Source organism: Melospiza melodia, chromosome 5 (assembly GCF_035770615.1).
Source record: "Melospiza melodia melodia isolate bMelMel2 chromosome 5, bMelMel2.pri, whole genome shotgun sequence".
In the NCBI taxonomy this organism is placed as follows: Eukaryota; Metazoa; Chordata; class Aves; order Passeriformes; family Passerellidae; genus Melospiza; species Melospiza melodia.
This window is the reverse complement of record NC_086198.1, coordinates 15,716,047-15,733,435: the sequence shown is the minus strand read 5'-3', so window position 1 is coordinate 15,733,435 and position 17,389 is coordinate 15,716,047. Positions and strand designations below refer to the sequence as shown.

At 43.4% G+C, this 17,389-nt stretch overlaps 1 protein-coding gene across 3 annotated transcripts; it reads left to right on the top strand.

Annotated features, from left to right (window-relative positions):
• Positions 1-3,026: 3,026 nt before the first annotated feature.
• Positions 3,027-10,441, top strand: TRMT10A (tRNA methyltransferase 10A). 3 transcript variants are annotated; one of them, XM_063156398.1, is made up of 8 exons: positions 3,027-3,073; positions 4,187-4,490; positions 5,490-5,652; positions 6,083-6,154; positions 6,575-6,649; positions 7,627-7,776; positions 8,341-8,446; positions 9,758-10,441. In XM_063156398.1, exons 2-8 carry the CDS (start codon positions 4,216-4,218, stop codon positions 9,922-9,924), a joined length of 1,008 nt encoding a protein of 335 aa, XP_063012468.1. In that variant the 5' UTR covers positions 3,027-3,073; positions 4,187-4,215; the 3' UTR covers positions 9,925-10,441. The 3 variants fall into 3 exon arrangements, with proteins under 3 accessions (XP_063012468.1, XP_063012469.1, XP_063012467.1); XM_063156399.1 differs by lacking the exon at positions 3,027-3,073 and adding an exon at positions 3,152-3,170; XM_063156397.1 differs by lacking the exon at positions 3,027-3,073 and adding an exon at positions 3,245-3,518.
• Positions 10,442-17,389: the final 6,948 nt, after the last annotated feature.

Sequence of the window (17,389 nt, the reverse complement as noted above, 5' to 3'; positions counted from 1 at the left end):
CAGGCCTCTCCCCAGCACACAAAGCCTTCCCAGCTCTGGGAGGAAGCAGGATCTGCTCCTGCCAGCAAAGGAAACACACAAGGGAGCCATCCACACAGTCTTCCACTTCACTTCCTCAGGCTGATTTCATGTGACTGCGATCTACACACACCCCAACCGAGCAAGTGCCACCCCAGGCTGCAATTAGATGCTCCCAGAGGGCCCCATTCTCTGTGAGGGATGGTAAAGTGAGAGCAGCCTTCACCTTGAGGGGTATAAGTGCCTCCTCTGGTTTGTTTTTTTTTTTTTTTGTGGTAAAGAGAAGTTGAGCAAACCCTGTGGATGTCAATCATTGCCCAGCAGTGGGAAACAACAGGCCCATGCCACTGCTTCTCCCCCATGCTCATCTGCACCTTGTGAAGTTCCCCCTGGGCCTCTTCCTGTATTTTGTTTGTGTGTGCACACGTGGGAGGGAGGAGATTAGGAAACCCCAGGGGTCTGCCTTTGCTTCTTCCCCATTTGTGGTTGGTTATGCTGCTTTCTCAGCACAGGTTGTGGCATGCTCTCGAATTCAAGGGGCTGAGGCAGAGGCCTCCTTTTGCGGCATTTAGTAAACAAGGAGCTTTCCAGGCTTTCTGTGCTGTTTTGAAAAAAATAAGGACACTATCTTGGTGCAAAACCAACTCCATCTAGAGAAAGACCAGAGATATGGGTCCTGCTTCAGAAAAGTAGCATTGACATTTTACTCAGAAGGGGGAGGTGACGTTGGTTTGAAATCTGAAGAAGAGCAATTGTCCTCTTTCTGTGCTCTTGAGACACAGGAAATTTATTTCTTCTTTCAAATAAAATACTTTTTTTTAAAAAAAGGCCTCTGTTAGAATATCCCTAGCCAGATCTCCTGCTGATGTAAATCCACATCTCTCTTTGGATACCACTGTAGCTGTGTCAATTGCAGAGCTAAGGGCACAACTGCCACGTAGAGGAATTTGGTCCATACATTTCCACGTGCACGCACATTTATACACCCACAGGCTTACCTGTAACACAGAGCTGGGGTGCTCTTCAGACATCTTAGAAACAGGAGGCCTGAGCCTCACCCCAGTTATGGCCAGAGTTAATCAGCAGTGACTTCCTTTCAGGCAGATTACACCCGTGCAAACGGCGCTGTGCCCACCAAAGTCCACTCCACGTACAGGCTCAGCCCCTCATGGATGCCTCACGCCATGCTGGCATACAGACTGGGGTCAAAGTATTCCTGCTGCTGCACATTTTCCAGAGTCCAAACTATAGGGCTCATATCTTTATACAGCCTAATAAAACTAATTTCCTCCCATGTTCTGAGTCAACAAAATGTTTCTTTCTGCCTTCTCTTCTGAAGCAACAGCACAAAGATCTTGCTTTTCAACTCAAACCTTCAGTACCCCTTCAACTCAAACCAAAGCACCTCAGTGCATCCTTACCCTTCAGCTGCTGCCCATGTGCCCCCAGCTCGCAGGCTTTGGGTGAATAAGACCCCCTGTTTCTGCCACAGGGGGCAGGGGGTCAGAGATGCCCACCCAAGCCACTGGCCAAAGCCAGTTTGCAACCTGAGCCTTCCTCAAGAGTGCTGCAGTCAGGCCCAGCCCACAGGGAGCAATGACATTGCCCACACCTGAGCCTCCCCTGAGTATCTTTTTTCTTCTCCATAGTCTGCCTCTTGAGCTGCAGCTTTGAGCTCTGGAATATTTAGTTCTTTCTGTTGCTGAGAGAGAGGGTGACTCACCATTGGGATCAGCATCTTGAAAAGGTCACGTTAAGGCCCTATAAAAATAATGAAATTTAGACAGACAGCTCTTTCCCAATATTTGCGACTGCTCAGTTTTTCATTTCACTTTGTCACCACTTGGCAGACTTTGGAAAACATTGCATGATGCTCTGTTGTTGTCTGAGGACACAGGGGGCTGGATGAGCAATACTGACGCTTTGCAGAGGGCACTATGAGAAAAACAAACTGCGTAAGCAGCTTCTTCATTCTAGGAAAAAGCACATCTGAGTATTACATGACTTTGTCAGATGTCTTTTGCTTTTTTCAAAAAAAAGGGCTTCTATTGGTAACTCATCTGCTCCCTTTCAGTGACCAAAAAACACCAAAGGATTCTCCACAGGGAGACTGGAGCATTTGGGCTTTTATGATGCTGGGGTGTCAAGCTAGATATTAATAGTAACGTGAGTGAGGTTTTAAATAGACCCCAGCAAATGCAAATCTAGCTATTTTTAAAGCAATGCACTGAACAGGAATCACAAATTAGATCAAATACTACAGCAAATATTAAATTCCAGCAGCAGTTGAAAGGTCAGTGTCTCACTATAGTGACACCGCGCAGTTTTGTGAGTGCAACACAGCTGTGGCGAACCCGAAACCAGCACTAAAACTGTCCGAGTGTGTATATGTGGCACCCATGAAACCTGAGCTAAACACTGATGCACACGGAAAGGGGATTATGGCAGCGCACGCTCGTGTGTTTGCTAACTTTGTGTGCCTCGTTAACCGGGGGCAAACAGACATCTACATACTCAGGCTGCCCAACATACATTGTTCCCGTAGAATATCATCCCAGTCTCCAAAACCGACTCCTGAAACAGGGCAGCATTCTTTCGTAAAGTTATCTGGCAGTGAAAGAACTTCACTGCCTTCGCTGGGCATTGACACCGGAGTTTAAAAACCTAATTGTCGCCGGCCTTTAAAAATAGGAAGCGCGAAGGCGCGGCCCTCTCCCGCGGGGGCGGAGGGAGCGCGGCACTGCCGGGGACGGCTACAAATCTGCCCGGAGGAATGCCACCAGCCAAAAATACTTCGCTGGCCCCTGCCTGAACTCAAACCATCAGATAAAAATAAGCTTTTCTCTTCCTTTTCGCTGCCCTTTATCCCCACGGAGCCCCCAAAGCCACGGCTAGGGGTGTGAGGGAGGTGGCGCGCGCCCTGACACCGCCCGCCGCTGGGGGGCGCCCAGCCCGGCGGCCTCGCGCGGACGCCGCTCTGCTTCCCTCTCGCGCGCGCCTGCGCGTGCGCGGCTCCGCCCCTTCCCACGCCGGGCGCGCGCGGGGCGGCTCGCGGGTACGTTGCGGCCCCTCGGGGGCGGGGGGGAACATGGCGGCCCCCAGGGGCCCTCAGCGCGGACCCGCACCGCGCCCGGCCCGGCCCCGCCGCCGGGGTGGGTCACGGCCCTCCGCGGGCTTGCGGCCTGCCCTCCGCAGTCATGAGTGGCGTATGACGTGTCCGTGTGTAGATACACGTGTGCTCGCGTGTGTGTGTGTGTATGTGTGTATGCGTATGTGTGTCTGTGCGCCTGTATGCAGGCACGCAGGTGTGCGCAGGTGTGCAGGGCTCGGTGTGCGAACGCCCTCACACAGGGAAATGGGGATGTGCCAGCAAAAGCTCCGCTGGGTTTCTGCTGCGCTGTGTTCCCTGTCTGTGCTGCTTCTGCAGGCAGCAGGGGGTTGCTGTTTCCTGCCTGGTGGAGATGCAGCGTTCTCCGGTGAAGTTGTCCTTGGGGAATTGTGTGAGTGTCGAGCACAGACGAGCTGCTAGTGCGGAAAAATCGTGCTAGCCATGGGAAAGGAGTGGTTATAACTGTAGTTGGTTTGAACTGAGAGTGTTTTGCTGAATAACAGTTGTTCATCCTTTTACTTGTGTTTGTCTTCTGACAGTGGCCAGTGTCTTTTAGTGGCCAGTGTCTTTTGTTTTCGGGAGAAATAAAAATTAATTTTGAAGGAGTACAGCTCGTTCATACTTCTTTCCCCCCCCCCCCCAAATGGCTTTAGTCACTTTAAAATTACATACTTCTATATTACATATTTCTCTAATATGCTGCTGTAGTTATATTGTAAGACATGTCCTTAATTTTTTGTGTTTGTGTACACGTCCTGCTAATACTTTTTGTTCTATTACATTTGATTCAGTATGATTCCCTAAATTTATGCTGGTGTTCTTTTGCAAAGTTTTTAATCAGAAGCTATTCACCACCTGCAGATCTAGCAGGCAGAATTTTAGACTCTCAGAATATAGGTTATAATCTTTTTAGAATGTTCCATGTTATTATTTGCACAGACTTTAAACAAACTAAAAAGGCCTTCTCTTATTCTTTATTCAGGCTTATAGTAGGTGTTGAGTGGTGTTTATTCTAGTTAAGCATCTTGTTAATGACACTTATATCACTTTGTTTCCTAGAGAACTGGTGAGCAGAAGAATTGTTTTTAATGAAATATCCGGCATGTGCTGACAAACAAGTCAGAAAACCCAGCCAAAAGCTAATGTCATCTGAGTCACCCACAGACAGTCCAGAGGTGCCAATGGAAAATACCCCATTCCTTGAAGTTCCTGATGTGGACGGAAAGGTGAAGTCAAATGACAATCCAGTAGAGAGACTGGAGGCAGGCTCAGGCAAGGAAGAATGCCTTGAGTCCATGTCCAAGAGGCAAAGGAAGAAGCTGTTGAAGCAGAAGCAGTGGGAAGAACAGAGAGATCTACGGAGGTATGGTTTGCAAAGCAGCTTCCCATGGTTCCCATGTAATATTTAGTGCTAATAATAACGATGTGTCAGCAGAATGTGCTTGTGAATTGCTTCATCAAATCAAGGCAGTTGAACCAGTTTTCTCCCACACCAGGTTTAAAGCAGTAGCCCCAGGCTACTTGGTCTGCACTTGAAGAGGCTGTAGAGGTAAGCGTCCCCTCCTCATACTAGAATTGTTCCTCGGCTTCAGGAGGATGTGAGGGGGGATTCAAACGTGCATGTTGTTATTTGTTAGAAGGGAGACAGAACGTGTGGCCTTGTTCCTTTTTTCCTGGTGCTGTCAGACTTGAGATTCTTACAAAGACACTGAATAAAAGCAGCCGCATTTGAGACATGAAGTGCTGTGCTACAAGTTATGCTGACTTATATAGAGCTTCTGTTTTGATGTGTTGAGAGAAAGTGTATCTGCAGATGTGCTGATGGTGGTTTATTCTTATCCCACTGACTGCCACATCCTCCTTCCCAAGACAGTGGTTGTTGCTGTCTCTGAAATTTGATCTCCCAGCTGCCTGCTTCTGTCAGGAGGACAGGAGGATGGAACAATTTCTTCAGAAGCCTTTTGAAAACCTGTGCAGTGAAACGGGATGTAAATTGTCTTCCTCATTCTGATCCTGATACTGTGATTGTTGTTCATGTGTAAACTAACTACTTTTTGGCTAGTTCTGTTACGAGACTTTACTCAGAACACCTTTAAATCCATGAGACTTCCAGCATTGGGTTAATTAAGCAAATTGAATTTGTGTCAGATGTCTGTAGATATTTACAGAACTTCACAAAGGTGGGGGGAGTGTGTTTTGTGCTGGTCTCAGTGTGGCACAAATGCAGGCAACAGGCTGAGTTTAAACTATCACAGTCACAGGACAACCACTTTGGCCCTAGAAGTCTGCATTTGTGTGCACAACACAGTACCTCAGCAGAGTTGGCAGCACTTTTAGAGGATTGATTTGTTTGTTTACTTAGGCAGAAACGAAAAGAAAAACGCCAGAAGAGAAAACTAGAACGTCAGTCAAAATTGGATTCCAGTAGTGAGGGGAATGGCAGAAAGTGCATGCGCAGGGAAGTTGTTCCTAGCACGCTTCGCCTCATCGTGGACTGCAGCTTTGATGACCTGATGGTGTTAAAGGTAAATGAAACTTCAGATTAACTAGGTATATTTAATTCTCTTAAATATAGACTGTATGTTCTCAGGATTTTCCCATGGGTTACAGACTGAGTGTTGTCACAGAGATAAACCTGTTTGATTACTCAGATTAATTCTGTATGTTCATTAAATCCCTGTGATTTTTTTTTCCCTAGAATAATGTAAATCAAGCACAATGCACAGAGGTGTCTAAGTACACCTGTGTGGAAGATGTGTGTTTCTCCTTGTCAGCATAATCCCCTCACAATGGGTGCTTTTCCTCTCAGGATCTGATGCCCATACTCTCCAAGTAGTCACTTTAGCCAGTTAAAAGCTTCCTTTTTCTCTCTTTGGCTTCTGACTGGCTCATGATAAAGCATTTTGTGATGGTCTGTATAAAAGACTAAATAAAAACAAACTGTGTTGTGTACAGGATGTTAAGAAGCTTCACAAGCAGATTCAGAGATGTTACGCAGAAAACCGCAAGGCATTTCATCCTGTGCAGGTGAGTTTGAACAAACTGAACGCTGACTGTTGCCAAGTACCAAACATGAGAACTGTAGTAGGAAAAGAAAATATTTAAGCTGCCTCTTTCATAAGAAAATTACTTCTATTGTAACACCCACATGTTATAAGGATACACCTATATATAGAACAGTATGTGCAAGCAGATGAAAAGTGCCAGATCCAGGTGTGCCAGTAAGAGACTGTTGATACTCTTGGTTTTAGCTCTGGCAAATTTTTTAAAAAGTCACTGAATTTGTCTTTTAAATGTATCAGTAACTATATGAATATGGCCCTAGTGCCACTTCCATCTAAAAAATATTAAGACTTTTAGCTAACAGTTAAGGGTAGAAAGAGAGGAAACAGATTGTGGCAAATTGACGTTTCTATGTTTTGTACCTCTTGTTTGTTCTGTTTGAAGTTTTACTTGACCAGCCATGGGGGACAGCTGAAGACCAACATGAATGAAAATGACAAAGGATGGGTGAATTGGAAGGTGAATATTTGAGTATTTCTGTAAAAAGTTAAAGTCTTGATTGTAGTTGTTAACTATATTGTTAGTTGTGAAGAACATTATTTTTTTCCGCATGGGTTTTTGTAATAATACATGTGAGCAATAGCATATTTGAAAAAGTGTAGCTTTTTGTCCTTTTAATTGATTTAACTTTAATAAGCCAAAGACTGCTTCTCTTGAATCTAGATTTGATTTTTTGCTTGAAAAACTACACACAGATCCATTTTCACTGATTTTTATTAAACAAATTCCATTTTTGATAGACTGAGCAGGACTCCTTGATTTGGGCAGTTCCAGTAGTTGTCTGTCTTGGCAGTGCTCTTTTATCCATGTCCAAAACAAGACTTGCCAGTTGGGATGTGGTTCTCTGGTGGGCACTTTCACTTTCATCACCTTGCCTCTCAGCGCTGAAGCGTTCTGAAGAGAAGTCGCTTCTCCTGTGGTCAAGCTCTTGTTGGTTTTCCTTGTGACTCCCTGTTAAGCCACTATTCCAACAGCTGCAGAGGAGGAGCACTTAGAACAAATAAAAGCAGTGCTGTTTCCAGCAGTTTTTGTGCAATAGCTTCTCCATGAGAGCTTAGCATAAACTTCTCTTACTGAACAAGTAATGTTAACTAAGCGTTTGCTTCTGGGTTCACTTTTTTAATGGGCTTGAAAACTACTTGGCTCCATAGGAGAAATATGGCAACATTTGACGGGAATCACAAGAACTTAAGGACTTGTAAAGTTCTTCTGGGTTTCAGAAAATCTCATGTTGATTTTTACAAATCAGTGCTCTAGGGACTGGATTGTTTACACAGAAAATCAGTCTGCACTGTGCTACGTATTTGAACGTGAAGGAGGACTTTGGAATGACCACATACTGTTGGATTTATTTTGCCAGTCCCATCTTGGGTCTGTAAAGCTTGGCCAGCAATTCATCAGTTGAATGTAACTTCTTTTAACTACCTTTTTTTGAGGATATCCAAATTAGAACAGAGCACTATAGTGAGCTAATAAAGAAAGAAGACCTAGTATATCTTACCTCAGATTCCCCAGACGTTCTCAGCGAGCTTGATGAGAAGAAAGCCTATGTGATTGGAGGACTGGTGGATCACAATCACCACAAGGTAAGCTGTGGGTCTGTTCCTTTGCAGCTTTTTTTTGGCACCTTATTTGACATTATTGCTATTCATGTGTAAACTAACATAATTAATAATGAGAAATCTTCTTCAAAAAAGAATTTAAAAAAATGTTGAAGAAATGTGAAAAACACTTGTGGTGGGAGCAGTGGCTTGTGTTCCAGAGTTTTCTTATTCTTTACTCTTCCTCTGAAAAAAATATTGAGTGACTACAACCTGAATAGCTTTGTACTTTAACATAAGCTCGCCTTTAAAACAGCCAACAGCTGATGGTTCTGGAGCTGCAGCTGCATGAACAGGTTTCATTTACAATCCTTTTGACCACAGGTCACAATGTGAAATACATATAAAGTAGTGAGTTTTCCAGTGGTGGTAGCCCTTGAGGAAGGTGCTGTCCAATCTGGTTAAGTTTCTTTTGTAACCAACTTCTAAAGCAACATCATGGCAGCAACAGGCAAAACTTTTGCCAGGAAATGATACTTGTAGTGAATCTGTATGGGCTCATCTGAAACAGTAATTCTCAATCCACTTGTTTTGGTGTCTTTTCCCCAGGGAATTACTTACAGAAAAGCTGTAGAGCAGGGAATTGGTCACGCACAGCTCCCACTTGGAAACTTTGTCAAAATGAACAGTCGGAAAGTGTTAGCTGTCAATCATGGTAAGTTCTAAATCACAAAACAATTACATTATTTTAGAATGTACCTGTAATAGTCACGCCTCAAACCCACTGCACTGTAGTGCAGATGCCTAAACCTTGTTTTATTATGTTGATACTTCTTGAATTTAGTTGCCTTCAGAATACACTATTTGCCCTGAACTTTAAATAGTGTAGATATGGTTAAATGTAAATGACAGTATCTTAGCCATTTAGAAGTGAACATTGTATCCCATTGGCTTGTCTGAGGATTACTTGTGGCTTTCTTACCATCCTGGTCTTGTTTTCAGGTTTACTGTATAAGTGAGTAAAATGTTGGAAACTATCCAACATTGTATTTTATGCCAAGGGAGGATGAATGAGTGTGATGTTTTCACCTCTTTCAACAGCTTTGTTCAGCAGTAACTCCCTCAGTACCTGTAGACTTTCCTCAGTTAGTATCAGCAGTACTCCAGCTACTGAACTTTCATAACTGTATTTTTACTTGATTTCCTGGTTCTGATTGAAGTATTAGTGGCTTAACCAAGCCTTGAATACTGCTCCTTTTAAACTTTCAACTTTATTATTAGATTGTCTTTCAGTGTCATTAAACAAAAATACATGCAAATGCAGCCTACTCAGACCTTCATGGAAATTTTTGACATGGTGCCAATGTCTTTATTATGCCCCACTGCACATTCTTTAGCTTAACTTACCTTACTTTATTTCAAGTTTATTTTTTTATGTAACACATTGCTCAGTGATCACTTTATTTTCTGAAAGTGCCGTATTAATGAGGTTGGCATTTGCATGATAATAAGATTATTTAAGCTTGGAGGAGAATATGGTATGGCATGGGACTTAAAAATTATCCAAAAAATTATCAGAAAAACTTATGTATTTGTAAGATTTTACATGTTTCTAAAATTGGATCTTTCACTGTTGCTTTATATAGAAAGGAAGAGCTAATTAGAGCTATTTATAGGAGGGGTCAAAATCTTTAATCAAGTGCATCCACAGCAGGATTCCTGTCAAACATGTGAAAGCATTGGTGCCTGTACAGAAGGCACTGGTGAGACTGCAATATTTGTCTCAGTTCCTAAGAGAAATACTGTCATGCAGCTGGAGATTTGAGCTGTGCTTGGCTTCAGGCTGCAGCAGTAGCAGAATTGCAGTGTCTGTTCCTGCCTGCATTTCATCAGCTCTGCTCTGAAGAAGCCACAAGAGCATGCACCTAAACCTCTGTAAAGACGGATTTGGGGGTGTGGGGGTGTGTTTCTATTAGCAATTCACTTACCTCCCTGTAAAAGCTGATGGGCTTTTCTGATGTTGCAGTATTTGAGATCATCCTGGCTTACCTGGAGAAGAGAGACTGGAAGGAGGCCTTTTTCAGTGTCCTGCCACAGAGGAAAGGGGCTGTTCCTTTGGGAGAAGCCAATGATTCATCCAAACATGCTCTGTCTGGGAAAGAAGATGAAGACAATGACTCGGACAGCAGCTAGGCTTCAGAATTGGATGATGGCAATGACGAGACATGCAGTTTGTGGAATAAAACTGGGGCAGGAAGGAGTTTTGCTTCAAAGACCATCTGCAGCACTTGTAATGCTGAATTGTCTCAGTGCTCGGTAGTCCCAGAGCTGTTTCTGTGCATGAAAGGTTAAGTTAAATGCAGGTTTTACCCTGAAACTTCAATATAATAGCTTTTTAAAAGAGAGAGGAAAAAAAGAAATTAATGGAAAATGCTGCATTTTTTCCCAGGGAAGCTGTTTAATTTAATTTTTTTAATATTATTTTTTATACATACCAAGTTGGATGTAAATTCCAAGAGCATTAGTAGTTAATATTTTAATGTATACATTCTTGTCTCCAACAAAAGTTTTCTTAAAAGCAGTGAATGACAAGTGCTCCTTTGGTTCCAAAACCTGTACCACTAGTGCCTGCTGCAAAGTGTGCATGAACACTCAAAACAAAAATTCTGATTTTCCTGAGTATCTCAACAGAGAATCACAAGTAACTGAACTGCCTGATTTATCTATTGTGTTTAGTCAGCTGGGGTCAGTAGGTGAAGTATGAATGTGGGGTTAAGCCAGTGCTTTATACTTGAGCTTGAGAGGGTTGGGTGTTAGCACAGGTGCAAATCCTGTGCCTTGGTAGGCTCATGGTGCACAGTGAGGTGATTCAATCACTTTTGATTATTCCTTCATATTCTCAGCAAAATTTATCACACGGCCTCAGAACAACACCAGGAGAGAGGAACTCTTCCTTACAGGTCACTCAGATTCAGTATTACTGTGTAATCACAGGATCCTGTATGTATTGTATTGTCTATCAAATATTTTTCCTTTAAAAAAAAAATCATAATCTTAGTCTTGGATGGACGTTCTGATTCTGATTCATCCCCTGACTTCAGTGCTGTGGCAGAGTAGTGAAGTGGACATCCTGGAAGTGAGGCTTTGCTTCAGCCCTGTGAGCCTGCCTGTCCCTCTCTTTTCCAGGGAGTAGCCAGGTGGCTGCAGTGCCTGAATAAGTGCACCTCTCACACAGGTTTCTCATGCCTGAAGAGCTTGAGGTCATGGCACCCTAAGTGTTCCTCTCTGCTGAGCTGCAGTCAGAGGGCTGATTCAGCTGTGATTTGCCTTTTGCCCATTTTTCTTCTTCCCTTTATTGCTGCTGCTTTCAAGTGGAGACTGCAAGTGGGATCCCTGTGGCTCCCTATGGTCAGTGAAGGCTTGGCACAGAGCTGGTTATGACTTACACTCTTAGTGCACTTCTCTCTATGCTTTCTAAAAGGCAAATAGAAAAGTTTATTCTGTTAAAAGGATGGATTGTGGTTTGTTACTGAAGATCCATGGGGCTTTTCTTAGGCTTTACAAAAGTGTGATTGCTTTGTTGCAGAAACTAGATCAGCCTTTTCATAAAAGCATTGCTGGTTTTATTTCTGTAACAAAAAAGGCAGCATAAGTGTACCCAGCATGTATAACACTGATTCTCTAACTGAAATGTGTAACATTTCAAGGAATTACGCCTCTACAGCTGAGAAAACCTCATGTTAATCCACGTAGCACATACTAAACCTGATCTAAGACTCTTCAGTCTGTCCAAGGTTTCCTTAAGACCATTTCATACATGTGCCTTATTTACTGAGGCTTGAGAGTATAGGAGCTCAGACAAACTGGGGGCTTTTAGAGACATGCTGAAAGGGTTCCAAAGCATCTTATAGAACTGTTGTTCAACTTAAAACACAGCCTTACAACATTACCAGTGAAATAAGATACACACATCCAGGTGTTTTAAAATTCAGTTGTTTAAATCTGAAGCTTACCTGTCTATGGAGAAATAGAAAGAAAACATGGTCTGGGGTGTATTGCTGTTCAGAGGCAGCTCATGCCAACTGCGCTGTGTCACAACAGCTCAGTGGCTGCTGCCTGTTCATATGTGTTGCTTGTCTCACCCACACAGTGGGGTCTGCCTGTCCCCCACCATAAGAAGCATGGCAGCAGCTCAAGGAAGGTGATCCTCCTGCTCTGCTGAGACCCTGCCTGGACTGCTGTGGCCAGAGCTGGGGCTCACAGCATATGAAGCCCATGTTTGAGCAAGTCCAGAGGAGGCCATGAAGATGCTCAGTGCTGGAGCACCTCTCCTGCAGACAGGCTGGGAGAGCTGGGCTGTTCAGCCCAGGAGAAGAGAAGGCTCTGGGGACACCTTACAGCACCTTCCAGTACCTGAAGGGAGCCTACAGGAAAGCTGGAGAGGGGCTTCTTACAGGGACAGATGGTGATAGGACAAGAAGGAATGGCTTTTAACTGACAGAGGGTGGGTTTAGGTTAGATATTAGGAAGAAATTCTTCACTGTGAGGATGGGGACTTTTAATTGTTTTTCATTTTGGATTTACATAGTGTGTACAAGTTATAGCGGTGTTTGGCACTCTGGTGTTCTAGCTTGTGGCATGCTACTTAAGAAAGCACATTTATTCTTCATTTGCAATCTACAGACCTGGCTGCTCTCAATATTTTCAAGATGGTCACTTTCATATTTCAGGCATGGCCTACAAATGCATTACACTGGAAGCAGAGATAAATCACTGTACTGTTTTATAATAAGAAATGACAAGGAATTTGTTTCTGATGCCAGAAATAAATATTTACATACAGTGCTTTAGGACACTTACAGAAAGATCTTTCTTTGAACCAGCTTTAGGTGTATGAAGTTAATGCAACTGTAGGAAAACACACTGGGAAGTTCTCTGCTTCACACTGCTGTCCTCAGTGAAGATCAGCTCTGCCATGCTTGTCTAACCAAGACTTAGAGATCTCCAATGTGATTTGTTCCTGGGCCACAATGTTGAAGAACAGAACATTAAAAAAACACTCTGCACAGCTCTAGAACAGGATCCCTGTGTTTCACCACCAGGCGTGAAACACCTGGCGTCATTGCTGAGCTTAAGAAACGCCACCAGGCGTCATTGCTGAGCTTAAGAAAGCTCTGACTTTCATCCCTAAGCTTTGTAAAGTTTCACGTACTCCCAGAACTATTGCTCAGCAAGGCTGGGCAGCAGAATATATCCAGAGGTCTTTAAACCTGTGTAGGAAAGCATTAGAAAGGCAATAAAGAAGGTGTGGGTCAAGGAACCTGAAAAGAAAGAAACAGAAAATAGGAAGGGGATATGGCAGAAAGTCAAACCTCACTGAAATAGGCAAACTTTCTTTTAGTTGCATTCAGTGGGGAGGCCACAGCAAGGTGCCATAAATAATCCTGCTGTTTTGTTCCCACTGAGCCTCAATCTCCGTGGTTCAGATTTCTGAAGTCAGGAACCTCAGCAGTGTTTATCTGCATCCATGTTGTGACAATTTCCCAAACACTGTACTGCTTCAGGTTGCTGTACTTTCCCCCTTCTTGTCCATTTCCTGGATTCAGCTCAATTTGCCTTTGATTTGGCTTCCACATGTCCCATATGCTCATTGTCCCATATGTCCCATAGTGCTCCATGTTTGCTTATGGAGCAGTAGTGTTTGATTCTAGACATGAATCAGGTGCAGAAGATGACCTGAGTAGAAAAGAGCCTCTCTGAAGTGCCCCATCTCAGAGGCTTTTGGTCACAAAGTTGACAACGATGATGAGTTTTGCATGGAGCTCAGGGGTGTAGCTGTCCAAGGGGATCCACACTGATGGTTATTCCAAAATCCTGTGTGCATGAGAAGGCACATGCACTCAGGGCAGTCTTGGGGCAATGTGACTACCAGGTGCAGGATGTGGCATTCCTAAAATCCTTAGAGCTTGAGGAAAAGGTCAGGGAATTTTGAAGAGTTTGGTGTTTCTCTGATTTAAACAGAGAAACACAAAACAGAACTTTTTATTGCTCAGGCTGTGCTGTAGATCACACTGAAGATCACAGGTTCACTGCACTATTATTGGTATTGGCTCGTATTACTGTAAAGAATCCATTTATTCTGCAGGAGGGCTTTAAAATAAGCTATCAGTAAGCACACTATCTTCTTATCCTAAGTTATTAGTTATTGAAAAGCAGAGGTGGACTTCAGTGTGACTTCCTAATCTGAAGCTGAATAAACTTTGGCCCATCTTTGAAATGTGTGCCTTAATTGTCTCTCTTCCAAGAAGGTGGCTTTGTTAGCTAGAACAACAGCATCTACTACTGACAATCCTAAAGCCAAATAATCAAATGTTTGATTTGTTTTTATTCCCTTTTGCTGCATTTTTCCTTCAAGTACTATAAGATGTGCTTTTTAATTTCTTGTTTGCCTTGTTTGTCTGTGATAAGAGGCCTAAAAGGAAGAAAAGCATGATTTAAAAAAGGGGTGTTGATGCTTGATTGAGTACTCTCCTTGAATATTATTTTCCCCTTCAAATTCTTCTAGTACTTGCTCTAAACCCACAAGCCAATTTACACCTTTCAGCTTTAGCATTTCTTCAGCTTACTAAAATGAATAAGGCATTGTCCTGTGAGCAGTTGATTTATTTCCTGTGTGTATTTGGAAAGGTGTTTATTTCTGGATGTCTTTGTTCATGTTCTCACAAAACTGGATGACATCTTGTACGTGCTTAATTCAGCTCCATTGCCGTGTCATGCACATTTGTATAATCTTCAGACAATCCCTAAACTTTTTGAAGGGCATAACCTGCCCTGCCAGCTAGTTCTGCTCAATCTCTGTGCTTCAATAACAATGAGCACTTGCACTTAGGGTTTTGTATACCTAATCTTGTGGACATTCTTAAATGTGCAGGTGGAAAAATACAAAGGAGTTGGAGCAGTCACAGCTTCTATACTGTGTAGGGTGGGACTTCAGAAATGTTGCTCTTTTTTTCCTATTTTCTGCTAACATGTGTGTTCCAGGGCTTTTGTGTTACCAAGTTCTTCAGAAGTGACTCATAAGAGGGTAACTTGGAAATTGCTATCACACAGTAGGAAGAAATGCTGGATTTTCAATTTAAACACCCCCCAGAAGGTTTATTTTTCTTAACAGCTAAGTTGACTGTTGGAAAGAAACAAAGGTAACTTTAGTAAGCTTAAAAATCAACATGGTAGATAAGGAAGAAGTAAACTATTTTTAAAAATTCTAAAGTTTTAGCTAAAGTTAGTATGCATTTTATTATTTGTCAATTAAATCTGTGATGCATAACTGCTCTTAAAAACTTTTTTGTTGTTGTTCTCTGAAGAGCTAGAGAACAACAGGTTCTCTCTAGGTCACTTGAGCTGTGGTTAAAATAGTCTCCTGTTAAATAGAGCCATGTTCAGTGCAGAACTAATTTTTCATTACAAGAAAGCTATTTCAGAAAGCACTAGCTCTCTTCACCTGCAGTCAACATCATGCAGTGCTTCAGGCAAGCAGTGCAAGGCTGCTCAGCCCTGGCAGGAGTAAGGAGTGGGAAGCAAGCTGTGCTGCCTGGGAAGTGGCAGCAAAGAACCACTTTGCTACAAGTGCCTTGTAGGCAGAAACTGTAGCTATGGCTACAATCTGCTGAGCATGGTCAATGTTTCATGTTAACATTTGCCCAAGTTACAGTCCCCAACTGAAGATAACCTGGAGTGGCAAGACCAGGCCTTTGCCCACTGCTTCTGTGTGCAGGCTCACCAGCCTTGAACACCTCCAGTATGCTCTTTGTCTTCAGCCTCTGACACACATTTCACTGAAATCTGCTGAGGTTAATAAATAACTGGAGAGGAGATATTACTGCATCATGTTCAGTTGGATAAATTGATATAAAAAAATGATAAAGGAATTATGTATCATATTCCCATAGAATTACAGGCTATCCTGATTGGAAGGGACCTGCATCAAAGTCCAACTCCGGGCCTTGTGCAGGGCAGCCCCAAGAGTCACACCCTTTGCCTGAGAGCATTGTCCAAACCCTTCTTGAATTCTGTCAGTCTGGTGCTGTGACCACTGCCTTGGGGAGCCTGTTCAGGTGCCCAACCACCCTATAGGTGAAAAACCTTTTCCTAATATTTAACTTAAACCTCCCCTGACACAACTTCATGCCATCCCCTTGGGTCATGTCACTGGTCACCAGAAAGAAGAGATTTTAATTGCACAACATATAGATAAACACAGAAAAAAAATTCTCTTCATAGTGACAGGCCTAAAAGTGGAGAGATCTAGGGATCAGCTAAGTATTTTCTGGCAAAGGGTTCAGCTGAGGGCCTGTGCAAGCAAGTTGTAAAGGGGTGGCACTATGGTTTCCCTGCATTCCAGGGCCATTCCATGTATGCCCTCAGCTGGAGCCTCACCCTCATTTATCTTTAGGAATTGGGCAGAGCAAGGCAAATAAAGCAACTTCTGCAACATGGTTATGCAAGTCTGCTCGTGCTTCACTGGAACCCTGTGCAGTCTCTTTTCTTGTCACCTTTTGCCTAAAGACCATGAGACCTACCCCTCCCACACACCCCCGATTTCCTCACCAGTGTGGCCATATGAAACACAGAAAAGGTCTCGGCTCTATAAACCATGCTTAGCAATACCAAAAAATCCCTACATTATCAGCCCTATGTTCAGCACGAATCCAAAACCCAGTCCCAAACCAGCCACAGTGAAGAAAACTAACTCTGCACAAGCAAAAACCAGCACAAATATTCAACTAGGCCAAGTGCCAAGTCCAGCCCTCAGTAACAACAACCCCAGGCAGCACCACAGGAAAAGCTGCCTGGAGGAAAAGGACCTGGGGTGCTGGTTGATAGCAGCTAAACATGAGTAAGCATGTGCTCTGGTGGCCAAGAAGGCCAGTGGCTTCCTGGCCTGGATCAGAAATAGAGTAGCCAGTATGACTAGGGAAGAGAAGAATCTCTTCTTGAATTAGTTACAGTCATACAGGTAAACATGAGAGAAAGCTATACTTAGTAATTACTACTAAGGTTATATGCAGCATTTTATCTCTTTTTTACTTGTTTATGAAAGAAAAATCTTGATTTCAGGATGCTGGGCATAATTTGAAAATAGATGAGGTTTGAAGTCCCCAGGAAAGGCATGCAGTGCTGACTTCCACCCAGTCCCTTGCACCAACGTGTCGTGCTGGAGAGGGGAAGTGTGTGGTCATGTGAGCAGTGATGGGGCTGTGCTTGTGGGTACTGACAGAACCAACAGGTCAAGCACAAAACAAGCAGGGTGTTCCATGTGGTAAGAAACATTTTGTCACAGCACTTCTGACTTACTGTATTTTGTTCTGCCCTCAGCATGATTGGCACATTGTCCTTGGACACAGTGAAGTGAAAGCCATTCCAACAGATTAATGAGTAGCCGGACTGTAACACAAAGAATTCAGGAGCACATACAGCCACAGGCACACAGTCCGTGTATGATTCTTAAGCAGCCTGCACAATCCCACATCTTCATGGATGAGCTGGGCTCTTACAAGTGTCACCAAAGTTCATCAGCAAAGCCTTCATGTTCTCACTGTGTCCCTGTTGCTGTGAATTCAAGAGCCACTCTCTCCGTTTCTCTTTGCACCTACAGTGC

What these genes read in the sequence shown, in the direction of transcription:
- TRMT10A (XM_063156398.1), top strand. Translation starts at nt 4,216, where the DNA reads ATGAAATATCCGGCATGTGCTGACAAACAAGTCAGAAAACCCAGCCAA. An exon ending in TGGATCACAATCACCACAAG is followed by an intron (nt 7,777 to 8,340) that starts GTAAGCTGTGGG and finishes TCTTTTCCCCAG; the next exon opens with GGAATTACTTACAGAAAAGC. An exon ending in AGTGTTAGCTGTCAATCATG is followed by an intron (nt 8,447 to 9,757) that starts GTAAGTTCTAAA and finishes CTGATGTTGCAG; the next exon opens with TATTTGAGATCATCCTGGCT.